The 21,246-nt window shown below is 37.2% G+C and overlaps 1 protein-coding gene across 1 annotated transcript in view; it reads left to right on the forward strand.

Annotated features, from left to right (window-relative positions):
- The window catches only part of DMD (dystrophin), a 2,243,521-nt gene that overhangs the window by 1,670,947 nt on the left and 551,328 nt on the right, over positions 1–21,246 (forward strand). The window contains exon 53 of the mRNA XM_060293058.2: positions 11,660–11,871. Within this exon, the coding sequence (XP_060149041.1) occupies positions 11,660–11,871 (212 nt within the window). The remainder of the gene's footprint in view (positions 1–11,659; positions 11,872–21,246) is intronic.

The following is a 21,246-nucleotide window of genomic DNA, read 5'->3' on the forward strand; positions in this document are numbered from 1 at the left end:
GTGGGAGAAAATATCTGCAAATGAAGCAACTGACAAAAGATTAATCTTCATAATATACAAGAAGCTCATGCAGCTCAATATCAAAAAAATAAACAACCCAATCCAAAAATGGGCAGAAGATCTAGATAGGCATTCTCCAAAGAAGATATACAGATTGGCAACAAACACGTGAAAGAATGCCCAACATCACTAATTATTAGAGAAATGCAAATCAAAACTACAATGAGGTATCACCTCACACCCGTCAGAATGGGCAACATCAAAAAGTCTACAAACAATAAATTCTGGAGAGGGTGTGGAGAAAAGGGAACCCTCTTGCACTGTTGGTGGGAATGTAAACTGACACAGCCACTATGGAGAACAGTATGGAGACTCCTTAGAAAACTAAAAATAGAGCTACCGTATGACCCAGCAATCCCATTACTGGGCGTATACCCTGAGAAATCCATAATTCAAAAAGAGTCATGTACCACGATGTCCATTGCAGCTCTATTTACAGTAGCCAGGACATGGAAGCAACCTAAGTGTCCGTCGACAGATGAATGGATTAAGAAGGTGTGGCACATATATACAGTGAAATATTACTCAGCCATAAAGAGAAATGAAATTGAGTTATTTGTAGTGAGGTCGATGGATGTAGAGTCAATCATACAGAGTGAAGTAAGTCAGGAAGAGAAAAACAAACACTGTATGCAAACACATATATATGGAATTAAAAAAAAAAGGTTTTGGAGAACCTAGGGGCAGGAGAGGAATAAAGACACAGATTTAGAAAATAGACTTGAGGACACGGGTGCTGGGGGGAGTGTAAGCTAGGAGGAAGTGAGAGAGTACCATGGACATATATGCAGTACCAAATGTAAAACAGATAGCTAGTGGGAAGCAGTCACATAGCACCGGGAGATCAGCTCGTTGCTTTGTGACCACCTAGGGGGGTGGAATAGGGAGGGTGGGAGGGAGACACAAGAGGCAGGGTATATGGGTATATATGTGTACATTATAGCTGATTCACTTTGTTATATAGCAGAAAATAACACAACATTGTAAAGCAATTATACTCCAATAAAGATGTTTTAAAAAAAAGATTAAAAAATGAAAATGTCGGGCTTCCCTGGTGGCGCAGTGGTTGAGAGTCCACCTGCCGATGCAGGGGACACGGGTTCGTACCCCAGTCCGGGAACATCCCACGTGCTGCGGAGCGGCTAGGCCCGTGAGCCATGGCCGCTGAGCCTGCGCATCCGGAGCCTGTGCTCCGCAATGGGAGAGACCACAACGGTGAGAGGCCCGCGTACCGCAATAAAATAAAATAAAATAAAATGTCAAAGAAAAAAAAATGAGGGAAATGTGAAAGACTTAATCCAGTGTTCAAATTATATAGACCTGAAATGCAATAAAGAGACAATTATTGCTTTTAGAGAAGAAAGACTCAAGGTCCTGGCTAGGGGTTAACTTTGAAAGTAGTATTTTTACATCTTTCTAAAAAGGAAACATGGATATTTGAAACAGTATACATGGACAATTCATTTAGCAGTTATCAAAAGTATACCAAGTGCCAAGCACTGAGCTGTGCCCTGAGAAATTTTTTAATGAATAAAATTCTAACTTAGACTAGGTTCCCTCAGAAGCTGACCTTGAAACAATGATTTAAGTAATGGTGATTTACTTGTGTGGTGGTCCCTGGAAGTACCAGTAGGGGAGTAGGACAGTGAAATGTGTAAAGGAAAGAAGCCAATAATTGAGCCAGTTACTGAGCAGGTTATTGCTGTGGGCAGCTAGAGGGCAGCCCCAATGAATGAAGTGTAGGAGATAGTGAAAAATGCACCTGACAGTTGTCACCAACAAGGGGCAATTATCTCCCCCCTCTCATCCATCATTGGCTGATTGACTTGTCAGTTCTCTACAGTAAGATTTCTACCACTCTTTAGCTGTATGGTCTTCAGGAAGTTGCTTGTGGTCAAAGCCAGTGGATACTTTCGGCATGGGCTTTGGGAAGTCTGACTGCTTGGGTCTAAGTGTTGGCTCTTCCACTCACTATCTGTATGACCTTAGGCCAGTTCTTTAACATGGCCCCTATTTCTTCATCTGTTAAATGAGGAGAACAGCAACAACAATAACAACACAAGCAATTATACCTACCTCATAAGATTTTCATGATGATTAAATGAGTTAATACAGCTAAAGAGCTTAAAACAGTGCCTTGAGCAGAGTGGGTATTCAAATAATGTTTTATTATGATTTTTATTAGCTCTTGTGACATCTATGGTATTTAAAATGTTAACCACGCTTGTGTTTGTGAAATTTTCTCTTATCCACATTTCTATGGAAGGGCACTTTCCAAGTGATCCTCCTGCCTCTCTAGCCGTTCATCCATCTTATTGACTATTGACACTGTATTCTGTGTTTATGTGTTATATTTTTCAAGACTCCATCTTTAACCCTCTTTTGCTCAATCTATACCCCATACCAATGAGAATGTGTTCCTCTTAATGGCTTCAGTTTTTACTTCTCTCCAGTGATTTCTAATCTTGGATTTCTCTGTCTTCCAAAATATGCAGCTATACCATGGCACCTTCAGTCCAGCTGACTAAAATGATAGTCCTATGTGAAAGATCCTCAGAACTTTTCACTGAATAGGTGTAGGATTGAACTCATTATCTTTTCCCTAGAACTGTTGATCTTTATTCCTTGAGTAGATGGTAAATAACACTTCCATCTAACAGGTACCAACCAACTGGAAGCCAGGGAATCTGTCTTAGACTCCTTTGTTTCCCCAGTTCTTGGCCTAATGCCTGGTATCCAGTAGCTGGTAAATAAAAAGGTAACTGGCAGGATGGATAGATAGGTGTGAATGGAGGGGTAGCTAGATTGTTGAGTGAGTCTATAACTATAAATCTGTTTCGTTAAGTATTATCTCATGATCAAGTACAGTTGAAGGTCAAGGATGAGAAAGCACATCTTTAGTGGGACACACACCCAGTAAACCATTTTCTCTTGCTAAATTGTACACACATGACCCCTTTGGGATGAAAACCTCCATTGCTGTGATTGAACAGGCATTCAAATGGTATGTTTGTCTGAAATAATGTTATAGGCTATAAAAGTTTCCTCCTTTTTCCACAATTAAGAAATATCTACCCACATGATAGGAGAAACTACTTCTTTCTCATATCAAGTGATGGCCTAAAAATATAGATTATGTCTACCCTATTGAAATGAATTTAGGATGTAGAAAATATTCACTGGCATGAATGCAAATGGCTTACCATGTTTTTGTCAAAAATACTAGGCGTTCTAAACATTTTAACAGCGTAGTAAAATGTCACTAATTAAGGCTGATTAAGGCAAATTGTAATCATCGGCTTTTAGAGGAAAGTCAATTTCATTATTTGCAAATACATGTAATACGTATATAACAATAGGCCAAGAAAAAGAAGAGGTGCCAGCTATGCATAATAAAGTAGCCTGCTGGGATAATTTGGAAAATGGTTTGTAATTGTGTTATTAGTTGTTTCTATGATTGATAAGAAAATATTCCAGAACACTTAAAGACTCTTTTACTAATATTTTAAATAGCTTTTTTTATAATAGCATTTACACTAGTAGTTTTGTAAACTAAAGATTAAATAGACTAATAATTGTAGATCTCAACTATAATGAGTGCTATACTACCCAGTGGGTGAACAACAGCAATGCAACAAGAAAAAAAAAATGGTGCTCAAAGATTATAAGGAGTTATTGACATTTAAACAGGTTGACATGTTAACCAAAGTTGGAAGATGATATGTTGACTGGATTTGCAATGCATAGCAAACACCCAAACCAAAATGAAACTGATAAAAACAGTACCTGTAATGAATGTCACTTACTTGGTTTTACCTATTCTAGGTACCACGTTCTTTAATTCATGTCACAATCAGTAGTCTTGTAGGGTCTGTTTAGTACTGATGGTTATTTACAAAATATCTCAGGTACTTCTTTAACTCATAACTTCTTATAACTTTAGGGAGGCAACAGCAATTTTAATTAAGAAAGACCAAGCTTATGTCATGAAATAAGAAGCACAGGGGCTTCCCTGGTGGCGCAGTGGTTGAGAGTCCGCCTGCCAATGCAGAGGACATGGGTTCGTGCCCCGGTCCGGGAAGATCCCACATGCCGCGGAGTGGCTGGGCCTGTGGGCCATGGCCGCTGAGCCTGCACGTCCGGAGCCTGTGCTGTGCGATGGGAGAGACCGCAGTGGTGAGAGGCCCGTGTACTGCAAAAAACAAAACAAAACAAAATAAAAAATAAAAAGCGCAAGACTGTGCCGTATACGTTTTATTTGTCCATTGCCCTTCTCTACCTCGCTGTCTACTCTGGGTGGTTGATCTGTGTCATCATTGGTCTCCCATGCCCTCTGGCTTCCAATTGGTTTAGCCACTGGGGAGCCCTGGTAGGAAATTGAAGAGAGAGGGCGGAGAGGTCAGGGTATTTATTCTTCTAGTTCCCTACCTGTGAATTTGCTTCAGGCTGACTCTGTCCCTTGATAAAAGGTTACTGCTCTTCTCAAGGTGGTTTCTCCTCATGATTCTCAGCTTCTGGCCACTTCTCCCTCCCCTGATTTCTTGGGCCTAGATGTACTAACAGCTCCACTGCTGCAAGGCCTAGTTTCTTATATTAAATTTGGTGATTTTCCTACACTCTGATTATGTTATAATTTGTTCCTTTGTCAATAAATCTCTCAGATTATCCAGGCCAGATCACAGAGGAATATGTGTATCAAGCTAAGATATTCCAGAGGACCGTGGGGAGACATTGAAGGGTTTAAATGAGAGAGTGGGGTGATCAGATTTATATTAGTTATTACTATGTCTACAGTGTAGAAGTTACATTGGAAAGTGGAGACTTGAGGCAGAGGAACTATGTACAGTCTATTGCAAACATGTAGACAGAAAATGTTGGAGCTTTGCCGTGGAAACGTGTGGAAAGAAGAAAGGAGTTCTGTATGAGAAAACTTAGTAACCAGTTATATATGGTGTTTGGTGAGGCTTAGGGAAAAATCTAGAATGTCTGTCAGATTTCCTGCTTAAGGAGTAAAGTAAGTGGTGGTTTTATTTCCTGTTTTCTATGGCATTATTTCCATTTTATGAAATCAGCTTAAAATGAAGATTATGTGGTGCTCAAAGAAAAGAAAAAGCAATCTTGTTATGTTTATTTTTAATATTCTAAAATAAAGTATTCCAGAGCAACATCTATAGGGAATCTCCATCTTTGACTCACAGTGATACCAGAAAATAGCCTCGATGTAAGCCTGTCCTACTTACAGAATATAACTGTCATTGTTACAAGAAGTTTCCAATGTGCCTATCTGGTCTTGGATTGCCGCAGAAAAAAAGTTTTGAGAGCAAGTGGTTTATTTGGGAGTTGAGAGAAATATCAATAGGGGAATGAGAAAATGAGACAGGTAAGGCAAGACAGCCAGTAAAGGATGGTACATAATCAAACAGTTTACCACCATGACCCACTAGAGCTTTATCCCACTGGGAGAACTCTGGAACCCTTATAAATCACATACCTCACAGATATCTCCCATAGCAAAAGCATGCTAGAATATTCATACCCTAATGACTACCATCAGTCATTGGTTACAGGCTGTTCCTGGGAGGTAAGGTGGTGGGAGACTGGGCAGGGGAGCCTCAATTCCTTAATGTATCTAGCCTACCACTTAGATGGCAAAGCAAACTTTATGACAACACAAAGCCTACAAAGAATGAAATGTCAGTGATGGTATTGGAGGTCAGGCTGTTGGGCAATGAAGTGATAAGGGCAAGGAGATGTGGGCATTCTGCTATAGGAGCTTTCGGAAAGATTACTCATATTTGGCTCTAAAGATTAAGAAAAGACACAGTAAGAGAGGGCAGACAGCAGAAGCAAGAAGAACTACAATCCTGCAGCCTGTGGAACAAAAAATACATTCACAGAAAGATAGACAAGAAGAAAAGGCAGCGGGCTATGTACCACATGAAGGAACAAGATAAAACCTCAGAAAAACAATTAAATGAAGTGGAGACAGGCAACCTTCCAGAAAAAGAATTCAGAATAATGATAGTGAAGATGATCCAGGACTTCAGAAAAAGAATTCAGAATAATGATAGTGAAGATGATCCAGGACTTCAGAAAAAGAATGGAGGCAAAGATCGAGAAGATGCAAGAAATGTTTAACAAACACCTAGAACAATTAAAGAACGAACACCTAGAAGAATTAAAGAACAAACAAACAGAGATGAACAATACAATAACTGAAATGAAAAATACACTAGAAGGAATCAATAGCAGAATAACTGAGGCAGAAGAATGGGTAAGTGACCTGGAAGACAGAATGGTAGAATTTACTGCCATGGAACAGAATAAAGAAAAAAGAATGGAAAGAAACAAAGACAGCCTAAGAGACCTCTGGGACAACATTAAACGCAACAACATTCACATTATAGGAGTCCCAGAAGGAGAAGAGAGAGAGAAAGGACCCGAGAAAATATTTGAAGAGATTACAGTTGAAAACTTCCCTAACATGGAGAAGGAAATAGCCACCCAAGTCAAGTCCAGGAAGCGCAGAGAGTCCCATACAGGATAAACCCAAGGAGAAACACACCGAGACACATAGTAATCAAATTGACAAAAATTAAAGACAAAGAAAAATTATTGAAAGCAACAAGGGAAAAACGACAAATAACATACAAGGGAACTCCCATAAGGTTAACAGCTGATTTCTCAGCAGAAGCTCTACAAGCCAGAAGGGAGTGGCATGATACATTAAAAATGATGAAAGGGAAGAACCTACAACCAAGATTACTCTACCCAGCATGGATCTCATTCAGCTTCAGTGGAGAAATCAAAAGCTTTACAGACAAGCAAAAGCTGAGAGAATTCAGCACCACCAAACCAGCTCTACAACAAATGCTAGAAGAACTTCTCTAAGTGGGAAACATGAGAAGAAAAGGACCTACAAAAGCAAACCCATAACAATTGAAAAAATGGTAATAGGAACATACATGTGGATAATTACCTTAAACGTGAATGGATTAAATGCTCCAACCAAAAGACACAGGGTTGCTGAATGGATACAAAAACAAGACCCATATATATGCTGTCTACAAGAGACAACTTCAGACCTAGGGACACATACAGACTGAAAGTGATGGGTTGGAAAAAGATACTCCCCACAAATGGAAATCAAAAGAAAGGTGGAATAGCAATACTCATATCAGATAAAATAGACTTTAAAATAAAGAATGTTATAAGAGACAAGGAAGGTCACTACATAATGATCAAGGGATCAATCCAAGAAGAAGATATAACAATTATAAATATATATGCACCCAACATAGGAGCACCTCAATACATAAGGCAACTGCTAACAGCTCTAAAAGAGGAAATCGACAGTAACACAATAATGGTGGGGGACTTTAACACCTCACTTACACCAATGGACAGATCATCCAAAATGAATATAATTAAGGAAACAGATGCTTTAAATGACACAATAGACCAGATAGATTTAATTGATATTTATAGGACATTCCATCCAAAAACAGCAGATTAAACTTTCTTCTCAAGTGCACATGGAACATTCTCCAAGATAGAGCACATCTTGGGTCACAAATCAAGCCACAGTAAATTTAAGAAAATTGAAATTATATTAAGCATCTTTTCTGACCACAGCGCTGTGAGAGTAGAAATGAATTATTGGGGGAAAAAAACGTAAAAAACACAAACACATGGAGACTAAACAATATGTTACTAAATAACCAAGAGATCACTGAAGAAACCAAAGAGGAAATCAAAAAATACCTAGAGACAAATGACAACGAAAACACGATGATCCAAAACGTATAGGATGCAGCAAAAGCAGTTCTGAGAGGGAAGTTTATAGCAATATAAGCCTACCTCAGGAAACAAGAAAAATCTCAAATAAACAATCTAACCTCACACCTAAAGGAACTAGAGAAAGAAGAACAAAGAAAAACTGAAGTTAGTAGAAGGAAAGAAATCATAAAGATCACAACAGAAATAAATGAAATAGAAACAAAGAAAACAGTAGCAAAGATCAATAAAACTAAAAGCGAGTTCTTTGCCAAGATAACCAAAACAGATAAAACATTACCCAGACTCATCAAGAAAAAGAGGGAGAGGACTCAAATCCATAAAAAGAAATGAAAAAGAGGTTACAACAGACACCACAGAAATACAAAGCATCCTAAGAGACTATTATAAGCAACTCCATGCCAATAAAATGGACAACCTGGAAGAAATGGACAAATTCTTAGAAAGGTATAACCTTCCAAGACTGAACCAGGAAGAAATAGAAAATATGAACAGACCAATCACAAGTAATGAAATTGAAACTGTGATTAAAAATCTTCCAACAAACAAAAGTCCAGCACCAGATGGCTTCACAGGTGAATTCTGTCAAACATTTAGAGAAGAGCTAACACCCATCCTTCTCAAACTCTTCCAAAGAATTGCAGAGGGAGGAACACTCCCAAACTCATTCTGTGAGGCCACCATCACCCTGATACCAAAACCAGACAAGATACTACAAAAAAGAAAATTACAGACCAATATCACTCATGAATATAGTTGTGAAAATCCTCAAGAAATTATTAGAAAACAGAATCCAACAACACATTAAAAGGATTATACACCATGATCAAGTGGGATTTATCCCAGGGATGCAAGGATTCTTCAATATATGCAAATCAATCAATGTGATACACCATATTAACAAATTGAAAAATAAAAACCATATCATCATCTCAATAGATGCAGAAAAAGCTTTTGACAAAATTCAACACCCATTTATGATAAAAACTCTCCAGAAAGTAGGCATAGAACAAACCTACTTCAACATAATAAAAGCCATATATGACAAACCCACAGCAAACATCATTCTCAATGGTGAAAACCTGAAAGCATTTCCTCTAAGATCAGGAACAACACAAGAATGTCCACTCTCGCCACTGTTATTCCACATAATTTTGGAAGTGCTAGCCAGAGCAATCAGAGAAGGAAAAGAAATAAAAGGAATACAAATTGGAAAAGGAGAAGTAAAACTGTCAGTGTTTGCAGATGACATGATACTATACGTAGAAAATCATAAAGATGCCACCAGAAAACTACTAGAACTAATCAATGCATTTGGTAAAGTTGCAGGATACAAAATTAATGCACAGATATCTCTTGCATTCCTATACAATAATTATAAGAATTCTGAAAGAGAAATTAAGAAAACACTCCCATTTACCGTTGCAACAAAAAGAATAAAATATCTAGGAATCAACCTACCTAGGGAGACAAAAGCCCTGTATGCAGAAAACTATAAGACACTGATGAAAGAAATTAAAGATGATACAAACAGATGGAGAGATAGACCATGTTCTGGGATTGGAATTATCAATATTGTGAAAATGACTATACTACCGAAAGCAATCTACATATTCAATGCAATCCCTATCAAAATACCAATGGCATTTTTTACAGAACTAAAACAAAAAATCTTAAAATTTGTATGGAGACACAAAAGACCCCGAATAGGCAAAACAGTCTTGAGGGGAAGAAAACGGAACTGGAGGAATCAGACTGCCTGACTTAAGGCTATACTACAAAGCTACAGTAATCAAGACAATATGTTACTGGCACAGAAACAGAAATATAGATCAATAGAACAGGATAGAAAGCCCAGAGATAACCCCACACACCTATGGTCAACTAATCTATGACAAAGGAGGCAAGAATACACAATGGAGAAAAGACAGCCTCTTCAATAAGTGGTGCTGGGAAAACTGGACAGCTACATGTAAAAGAATGAAATTAGAACACTCCCTCACACCATTCACAAAAATAAGCTCAAAAGGCATTAGAAACCTAAATGTAAGACTGGGCACTATAATACTCTTAGAGGAAAACATAGGAAGAACACTCTTTGACCTAAATCACAGCAAGATCTTTTTTGATCCACCTCCTAGAGTAATGGAAATAAAAACAAAAATAAACAAATGGGACCTAATGAAACTTAAGAGCTTTTGCAATGCAAAGGAAACTACAAACAAGACGAAAAGACAACCCTCAGAATGGGAGAAAATATTTGCAAATGAATCAACAGACAAAGGATTAATTTCCAAAATATACAAACAGCTCATGCAGCTCAATATTAAAAAAACAACCCAATCCAAAAATGAGCAGAAGGCCTAAGTAGACATTTCTCCAAAGGAGACATAGAGATGGCTAAGAAGCACATGAAAAGCTGCTCAACATCACCAGTTAGAATGGGCATCATCAGAAAATCTACAAACAACAAATGCTGGAGAGGGTATGGAGAAAAGGGAACCCTCCTGGCACTATTGGTGGGAATGTAAATTGATACAGCCACTATGGAGAACAGTATGGAGGTTCCTTAAAAAACTAAAAATAGAATTATCATATGACCCAGCAATCCCACTACTGGGTATATACCCAGAAAAAAACGTAATTCAAGAAGACACATGCACCCCAATGTTCATTTCAGCACTATTTACAATAGCCAGGTTATGGAAGCAACCTCATTGCCCATCAACAGATGAGTGGATAAAGAAGATGTGGTACATGTATACAATGGAATATTACTCAGCCATGGAAAGGAACGAACTGGGTCATTTGTAGAGACGTGGATGCTTCTAGAAACTGTCATACAGAGTGAAGTAAGTCAGAAAGAGAAAAACAAATATCGTATATTAATGCATTTGTGTGGAACCTAGAAAAATGGTACAGTTGAACCGGTTTGTCGGGCAGAAATAGAGACACAGATGTAGAGAACAAACATATGGACACCAAGCAGGGAAGGTGGTGGGGAGGGGAGTGGTGATGGTGTGATGAATTGGGAGATTGGGATTGACATATATACACTAATATATATAAAATGCATAAGAACCTGCTCTATAAAAAAATAAACTACAATTCAAAAAAAAAGAGTAGTTTAAAGATTGCGGGAACATCCTTGGTTAAAAATGGAAATTAAGATGTGAACTACATCACTAGGAAGAGCATGAAAAGATAGATTCAGGGGAACCTGTTTGTGTGGATGAAAAGGAGAAGAAGGCATATGATTTAGATATGTCCTACTTGGGGCTGAGTAAATGGTTATGACATTTGCAGTTAGGAAGTGAGAAAAATCAGGTTAGTCAACGTGTTGGCACAGTGACTGAGGAAGAGAGAATAAGTAACAGGCTCTTTTTTTAGAAAGAAATAGTTCCTTTTCTATAGGTTCTGTTTTAGACATGTAGTGCTTGAGATGCTTTAGGGGATATTATGTGAAAAGGTCTTGCATTCAGTTATACAACTGTGTTAATGTACTATGTTAATAAATGTTTTATCCTGCTTTTAAAACTAAAAAAAGAGGAATAGACACAGTTAAATTTTCACATGTACTATTGATGTTCTAGATCACCTTCAGGAAGTTGGTTTAACAAAAACTTATGTTTGCCTTTGAAAAAAGTAAGAAATTCCATTGTCCATCATTCTAGCTGTAACACAATGAGCAATTTCTTTTATAAGTAATATAAAATGTGAGATAATATTTGGGTGTTAAATTTCAAATGTCTTCTCCAGAGTAACATTTACTCCCATGTATTCATTTTTCCTTCTTTTCCAGTTGAAAGAATTCAGAGTCAGTGGGATGAAGTACAGGAACACCTTCAGAACCGGAGGCAACAGTTGAATGAAATGTTAAAAGATTCAACACAATGGCTGGAAGCTAAGGAAGAAGCTCAGCAGGTCTTGGGGCAGGCCAGAGCCAAGCTTGAGTCATGGAAGGAGGGTCCCTACACAATGGATGCAATCCAAAAGAAAATCACAGAAACCAAGGTTAGTATCAAAGATACGTTCTTAAAATAAAATACACTGGATAAAATTATACCATGGATTAAAATCTACTGATTTTTAATGTTAATTTATGAAAAGAAAGCAAGCTGAAATGAACAGTAGTCTTTGCAGTCAAAGTAAAGTAGAGATTAGAGGAAAATTGATGGCTAATATCAATGTTAAAATTAATTTTGTTTAATAAATTAGATACAATGGTGTGGTTTTCACATTGCATCATCTTTTAAGATCTCTTCAAAATTGTTGCGCGTACTTCTGTAGTATCATGAAGTCAATCAGGTGGACTTAATTCCTTCTTAGAAAAAGTAACAGGTCTACTCCTTCCTACTTTATTTGAGGGCACTGAATGGAGAAGGGAAGGGTGGATATGAGAATAAGGTAGGGATAAGGTGTACTCTCACTTTCTCCTCCCATTTTCTGACCTCCAGCCCAACTTCCCTTCTTTCTCTTCCTTTTCTTCTTCTTCCTCTCCCCCCCCCCAACCAAACTTCATCATATATTTGTCCACTTAATAGTCTAGAACTTTTCAGGATAAATGAAACAGAAAAAGGAAGGGAAAGGAAATTTGTTTGACTGTGTATTATCAAGCAGCAGGCGTGGTACTTTATAAATATTGAATCCTTTCAAACCTCATATTTATAGGTCAGTTTGGAAGGACCTTAAATGCTAAACAATGGGTAGTCCTTCGGGGATTTTAAGCAGAGAAGTGGCATAGTGAGAACTTGGTCACATTGAAGACCACACTCTATAGGGTTTTTTTCTGGTAGGAAAAGGCCTTCTGCTAAACACGTATTTGAATCTCAGATTGCCTATGTCATCTGAGAAAAAAGCCATATAGTTTTCTTGCATGGAATGGCCCCCATTTCTAAATTAATCATTGTTTAGACTATGCTGAGTCACAGAGCGTATTTATTTACACTAGGTTTATTTGAAAAATAAACCCTGAAATCTCAGTAGCTGAATACAATGGTGATTAATTCCTTGGTTGTGTCCTAGTTCAGTAGAGGTCAAAGAACCCTTCTTGGGAGCTCTCTCCTAAATGGTGACTTGGGGGTCCAAACTTTTCTAATTTTATCAAACTATAATTTTAAAATCATGGCTGCCCAAAGTCACCACAGAAGAGTAAGAGAGAATGTGGTCAAGACATGGGGTTTTATGGCCAGGCCTCGAGATTATGGACATCACTTCCACCCAAAACCCATTGACCAGAACTTGTTCCCAATTTAATTTCAGGAAGAATAAATGGGAATAATGAACTAGTGAGCTTTTAGCCAGTCCTTGTCATAGCTAGTTTTCCAAAGGGTCTGAACAGCAACGACGACAGGATTTTTATTATATGACAAGAATGTTAGAAAGCCACATAGGATTTTACAAACGTATCAGTACCTTTGTTGGAGGCAACATCTAGATGAATAAAAATTCTCTCTTTCACAAGATACTTTTTACCACTAAGATTTTCTCCCTTTGATGAGCATAGATGAATTAGGAATTTCTAATGATGGTTTGGCCAATTTTTCACTTGACTATGTGAAACAGAATCCGTGTGGTTATTCTTGAGGGTTCTGGTCTTATCCATCATGTACGCAGTATGTTATGCTATTTCTTTTTTCCTCTCAAAAATTTAGGGTTCTGTGAATCTAGCGGATCACGGAACAAAGTGGTTAATTGGTCAGGAGGAATTACCAGGGAAAAATAATTTGGATTGGACCCTTGAGTTAGATGAGGGAAAGGAGAGATGAGAGGCATATAGAGACAGAGTTGATCAGGGCAACAAGACTCTGAAATTTGGCAATTGAGAAATACTCTTTTTTTTTTTTTTTTTTTTTTTTTGTGGCACGCGGGCCTCTCACTGCTGTGGCCTCTCCCGTTGCGGAGCACAGACTCCGGATGCGCAGGCTCAGCAGCCATGGCTTACGGGCCCAGCCGCTCCGCAGCATATGGGATCTTCCCAGACCGGGGCACGAACCCGTGTCCCCTGCATCGGCAGGCGGACTCTCAACCACTGCACCACCAGGGAAGCCCGAGGAATACTCTTAAAACATACAGGAATCCTACAGTGATAGCAAGAAGGATTGGGGTTTAATAGCTTTTGGAAAAGCAAGGAGCTTTAAATAAGAGACAGAAAGAGTTGCAAAAGAAAGTATGAAAGGAGGAAACAAAACAATTTTTTCATCAAAATGAGTAAGGTGTTTTGGACACCTGAAACAAAGACAAGATTGTATTATATTTGCTATTCTTGTCAAACTTTTGAAATAAAAATTTGCTTTTGAATAGTCCATCTAAAACTGCATCTTAAAAATGGCTCAGCCATTATCTTTGGAAACTTATGTTTTTGTTTGTATTATATGTTTAGGAATTTAATGATATATATTGCTGTAACTTCACTGTAAGTTCCTAACATAAAGAAGACTAAAGCTGTAATTTTCCTGTCTATTTCCTAAATGACATATGCTAAAACTAAAAGTAATACTAACCCTAATAACTAACATTTAGTGAGTACTTGGCTATTTGTCAAAAACTGTACTAACCACTTCACATATATTGGCTTATTTCATCCTCCCAAACACTTTCCATGAAAAGTACTATTATTGTTCCCTGTTTACAGATAAGTAAATTGAAAGCCTAGAGAAGTTCAGTAACTCCTCTTTAAAAGCAGCGGAGTTGGGATACGAATGCATAGCAATTACTCTTTTTTTTTTACATCTTCATTGGAGTATAATTGCTTTACAGTGGTGTGTTAGTTTCTCCTTTATAACAAAGTGAATCAGCTATACATATACATATATCCCCATATCTCCTCCCTCTTTTGTAAACGACCTCACAGATTTCCTCCTTAACCGGTTGTCTGTGTGGCTAAAACAAATCAAGAAAACACCCTGAGGATCAGAAAGGGAGACCATTGTAGTTGTGAACTGACAAATAAGATTATATTACTGATAAGCCAACAGGTGGAAAATGAAAGCAGTGAAACAGTATACCAGGGAGAAGTTTTCATATTTTGTTTTACTGTGAAAAACTAAAAAGATAATTGCAAATTGTATTCCATTTTTAATGAAACTACAATGTTTAATTCTTATAAAAGGAGCCTTATAAAATCAGGGAGCCTTAAACAGTGGAGGGCTGCCTTTATGTCTAATGTGTTATCATTCCTGAATGATATTAGCTGGCTTATCACTTACAATTTTATTTGAGGAAGAAAGTGTGAAAATAGACATATTAGACAATGGTTAATTTGACAAGGATCTCCTTGCTCCATGAATTCTTTCTTAGTCTATGTGTCTAAGGTTAACAAGAGAGCTTGGTGAGCCTCGTAAGGCAGTCATCAGGCTGTCTCTATAGAATTGGAGAGCTGTGATTACAGCAGCCAGCCTCCTTTGGAGCAGCATCGCTGATGACTGCCCTCCCTGTGGCAATGAAATGGTTTCAAAGCCAACCACCACACCGTTCCACTCTTTGAAAACTTAAACCAGTCACCATACCTGAGCTAAAGAAAAAAATCACTCATAATTCTGATATTTTCATGATTCATAATTGCTAGCCTCTGTCTATAATCTCTTCCATTTCTTTTTTTCTTTTTCTTTTTTTTTTTTTTTGGCCCCACCACACGGCTTAAGGGATTTTAGTTCCCCGACGAGGGATTGAACCCAGGCCCTCGGCAGTGAGAGCATGGAGCCCTAACCACTGGACTGCCAGGGAATTCCCCTCACTTCCATTTCTTATCTACATATTTTTAATTGTCTTCATAATGTAGATAAAATTTTGAATTCTGATTTTAAAGTTAGTATTATATAAATATATATGTTGCTACATAACTTTGAATAATTATCATTTTTAATTATAATATTTCATTAAGTTCCATCTTTCACCATTTCCCTACTAATTAGACACTTAGAAAACCTCCACTCTTGGTTAGAAAAAATAGTGGAGAAAAAATTGGAATAACAACAGCCCCTTCACAAAGTAGAACTGAAATCTGAGATAGCATCTGGGAAAAGTCCATCTTGAAAGCATAGACAAGGTGGAAGGAGATAGAAACAGTAAGTATTTGGCAAAAGAATAGACTGTAGATAGCCCATCGTGTCAATAATTAATGAGTAGATCATTAAATGATGCCCATAATGTATGTTCAGTTTCTTTCTTTCCTATATAACCCTTAATTTTTTGGAAACAAAAACATAAGTTGAGTAAGTACTTGATTTTGATAACTGCATGGCTTCATTTGCTCTTCTACATGGTCCTAGTAAAACAATAATGCTCTTTTGAGATAGAAAGACAGATATTAGGGGAAATCATACAGGATTTCCATCCTAATCAGAAAGCCTGCCAAAAGGCTATGGCAGAATCCTATGAGAGATGATGCCATTTAACTTTCATAAGAGGTCAGATGGTATGCCTTTGGCACCTAAAACTGCCAGCAATGGTCATCATGGGGTTTCTTTTTTTTTTTTAACATCTTTATTGGGGTATAATTGCTTTACAATGGTGCGTTAGTTTCTGCTTTATAACAAAGTGAATCAGTTATACATATACATAAGTTCCCATATCTCTTCCCTCTTACGTCTCCCTCCCTCCCACCCTCCCTATCCCACCCCTCCAGGCAGTCACAAAGCACCGAGCTGATATCCCTGTGCTATGCGGCTGCTTCCCACTAGCTATCTACCTTACGTTTGGTAGTGTATATATGTCCATGCCTCTCTCTCGCTTTGTCACAGCTCACCCTTCCCCCTCCCCATATCCTCAAGTCCGTTCTCCAGTAGGTCTGTGTCTTTATTCCTGTCTTACCCCTAGGTACTTCATGACATTTTTTTTCTTAGATTCCATATATATGTGTTAGCGTACGGTATTTGTCTTTCTCTTTCTGACTTACTTCACTCTGTATGACAGACTCTAGGTCCATCCACCTCATTACAAATAGCTCAGTTTCGTTTCTTTATATGGCTGAGTAATATTCCATTGTATATATGTGCCACATCTTTATCCCTTCATCTGATGATGGGCACTTAGGTTGTTTCCATCTCCAGGCTATTGTAAATAGAGCTGCAATGAACTTTTTGGTACGTGACTCTTTTTGAATTATGGTTTTCTCAGGGTATATGCCCAGTAGTGGGATTGCTGGGTCATATGGTAGTTCTATTTGTAGTTTTTTAAGGAACCTCCATACTGTTCTCCATAGTGGCTGAACCAATTCACATTCCCACCAGCAGTGCAAGAGTGTTCCCTTTTCTCCACACCCTCTCCAGCATTTATTGTTTTAGATTTTTTGATGATGGCCATTCTGACAGGTGTGAGATGATATCTCATTGTAGTTTTGATTTGCATTTCTCTAAGGATTAATGATGTTGAGCATTGTTTCATGTGTTTGTTGGCAGTCTGTACATCTTCTTTGGAGAAATGTCTATTTAGGTCTTCTGCCCATTTTTGGATTGGGTTGTTTGTTTTTTTGTTATTGAGCTGCATGAGGTGCTTGTAAATTTTGGAAATTAATCTATTGTCAGTTGCTTCATTTGCAAATATTTTCTCCCATTCTGAGGGTTGTCTTTTGGTCTTGTTTATGGTTTCCTTTGCTGTGCAAAAGCTTTGAAGTTTCACTAGGTCCCATTTGTTTATTTTTGTTTTTATTTCCATTTCTCTAGGAGGTGGGTCAGAAAGGATCTTGCTGTGATTTATGTCCTGGAGTGTTCTGCCTATGTTTTCCTCTAAGAGTTAGATAGTTTCTGGCCTTACAGTTAGGTCTTTAATCCATTTTGAGCTTATATTTGTGTATGGTGTTAGGGAGTGATCTAATCTCATACTTTTACATGTACCTGTCCAGTTTTCCCAGCACCACTTATTGAAGAGGCTGTCCTTTCTCCACTGTACATTGCTGCCTCCTTTATCAAAGATAAGGTGACCATATGTGTGTGGGTTTATCTCTGGGTTTTCTATCCTGTTCCATTGATCTATCTTTCTGTTTTTGTGCCAGTACCATACTGTCTTGATTACTGTAGCTTTGTAGTATAGTCTGAAGTCAGGGAGCCTGATTCCTCCAGCTCTGTGTTTCGTTCTCAAGATTGCTTTGGCTATTTGGGGTCTTCTGTGTTTCCTTACAAATTGTGAAATTTTTTTTCTAGTTCTGTGAAAAATGCCAGTGGTAGTTTGATAGGGATTGCATTGAATCTATAGATTGCTTTGGGTAGTAGAGTCACTTTCACAATGTTGATTCTCCCAATCCAAGAACATGGTTTATCTCTCCATCTGTTTGTATCATCTTTAATTTCTTTCATCAGTGTCTTATAATTTTCTGCATACAGGTCTTTTGTCTCCTTAGGTAGGTTTATTCCTAGATATTTTATTCTTTTTGTTGCAGTGGTAAATGGGAGTGTTTTCTTGATTTCACTTTCAGATTTTTCATCATTAGTGTATAGGAATGCCAGAGATTTCTGTTCATTAATTTTGTATCCTGCTACTTTACCAAATTCATTGATTAGCTCTAGTAGTTTTCTGGTAGCATCTGTAGGATTCTCTATGTATAGTATCATGTCATCTGCAAACAGTGACAGCTTTACTTCTTCTTTTCCAATTTGGAGGGATTTCTTTTATTTGGCAGAATCTTGGTTTATTTCACAACCTGTTTCCCGGGCTCTTAAGATTGGTCCAAACTTGCCAGTGGATTCTTTGGAAAAATTATTTCTTGATGATTTTAAACTTTCTTTTCCAGTGTAGAGAGATTTACCCAGGCTCAGAATTTTCATTTATTTTTTTCCCCTTTCATCCTTTGAAAGAGAAATTCCTTTTTTTGTCTCTCTTGTGATTGCTTTTGTGTCAAATTCAGCATAAAAGCTTTTCAAACGTGACGGCATTAGCTGTTTTGTGCTTGGCTGAGCTAAGAGTACATGAATTCAGTAGAGAAGTGAAATCTTATTTGAGCCTAGCTGATTTAGCTATATAATACTTAAAACTATCTGAGGTGAGAAACCCAATAGTTTATCAAATTATTAAATAAAGATTTCCAAGGCTGCAAAATATCTGTGTTTTGAAGACATTCTTTAGGGAACTTGAAGTGTAGATACGCTGTAATCATGTAATTAATTTTAAAAGTTGAACTTGTTATATGTAGTAAATCTGATAGCTATTTGAGGATTGCAAATTATTTTACCAGGGAAGAAACTAATCAGAGAGAACTTTTTTTTTCAAATATGGAATTAGAGCCTTGTCATTTTCATTATTTGAGGGGATGGGTGGCATTAGATAGTATCCTTATCTACCAAAAAGATATATGCAGTAATGGAAGCTAAATTCTCCTTTCATACATTTTATTTACTCTTAGGATGAGCACAAAATTAAATCAGCAAATTGACCCACCCTGGTAGTTTGAGGTTTGGATTTCTGATACAGTAATGAAAAACATTATCAGAAAACTTCTTCGTAGGACCTGCCATTTTTTCATGTAGTTTCTTTATTCCCTTTTGTTCTCCCCTAAAGATCCCACATGATTAAGAAGAAAGAATCAATAACCTGATAGTCCTTTTCCTCCCAAAGTATGTATAAAGCTATTAAATTTCTCAAAGCACACAAACAGAGTGCTTCCTACATCACTGATAGAGCACAGGAAAAATAATGGGTGGTTTTCCAGATACTGCTATAGTATATAAATATTTAATGCAGAGTCACAAAGACTTGGATAGCATTATGCTCTGATTGCACCATATTTTGCCTTATTTCCTTTACACACTTTAACTTATTCCATGCTTGAAAATATAATGTGGCAACTCTGTAAATCCACTCCTCCATAAAAGCAGCAAATGCAAAATTGTTAAAATTGCCCTTTCTAAACTCTGGAAATTAACCAGAGGTTGGCAACAATATGTAAACTACTGAACTTCACTAAGAACAGCAGGGTTTGAGGGTTTTTAACTTGGCCTTTTCCCATCAGTTTCTCCCAGCTACACAGTAGCCTTAAAAATTAATAGTCTTACAGCTACCAGAGAAAAAGAATAGAACTTGTATTGAGCATGTTTTCTGACCACAACAGTATGAAACTAGAAATCAATTACAGAAAGAAAAATGAGAAAGGAACAAACATTTGGAGACTAAACAATAGGCTACTAAAAAAGTAATGGGTCAATGAAGAAATTAAAGGGAAAATCAGAAAATACCTCAAGACAAATGAAAATGGAAACACAAAACTCCAAAATCTATGGGATGCAGCAAAAGCCGTTCTAAGCGGGAAGTTTATAATGATGCAGGCCTTCCTCAAGAAAAAAGAAAAATCTCAAACAAGCAACCTAACATACCATCTAAAGGAATTAGAAAAAGAACAAAGAAAGCCCAAAGTCCTCAGAAGGAAGGAAATAATAAATATAGGAGAAGAAATAAATAAAATAGAAACAAAGTAAAACAAAAAAATAGAAAAGATCAGTGAAACCAAGGGCAGGTTTTTTGAAAAGATAAACAAAATTGATAAACTTTTAGCCAGGCTCACCAGGAAGAAAAGAGAGAAGACTCAAATAAACAAAATAAGAAATGAAAGAAGAGAAATAACAACCAATACTAGAGAGATACAAATAATCTTAAGAGAATACTACGAACAGTTATACACCAACAAATTGGACAACCTAGAAGAAAATGGACAATTTTCTAGAAACATACAACCTGCCAAGACTGAATCAAGAAGAAACAGCCAATTTGAACAGACCAGTCACTAGTAGTGAAATTGATTTTCTAGTAAAAAAAAAAACCAAACCTCTCAGCAAAGAATAGTCCAGGACCAGACAGCTTCATAGGAGAATTCTACCAAACATATTAAAGAACTTAAACCTATCCTCAAACTATTCCAAAAAATTGAAGAGGACAGAATACTCCAAAATTCATTGTATGAGGCTGCCATTACCCTAGTATGCAAACCAGACAAAGGCACTACAAAAAAAAAAAAGACACGAAAATTATAGGCCAATATCTTTGATGCATATAAATGCAAAAACCTCAACAAAATATTAGCAAACCAAATCCAACAATGTGTAAAAAGGATCATACATCATGATCAAGTTGGATTAAGGATGGTTCAGTGTTTGCAAATCAATATAATATACCACATTAACAAAAGGAAAGATAAAAAAACACATGATCACCTCAGTAGATGCAGAAAAAGCATTTGACAGAATTCAACATCTGTTAATGATAAAAAACAAACAAAAACTCTCAACAAAGTGAGTATAGAGGGGACATATCTCAACATAATAAAGGCCATTTATGACAAAGCCACAGGTAACATCATACTCAATAGTGAAAAGCTGAAAGCCTTTCCTCTAAATTCAGGAATAAGACAAGGAAGCCTACTCTCACCACTTCTATTTAACATAGTATTGGCAGTCTTAGCCACAG

Source organism: Globicephala melas, chromosome X, assembly GCF_963455315.2.
Source record: "Globicephala melas chromosome X, mGloMel1.2, whole genome shotgun sequence".
Classification (NCBI taxonomy): domain Eukaryota; kingdom Metazoa; phylum Chordata; class Mammalia; order Artiodactyla; family Delphinidae; genus Globicephala; species Globicephala melas.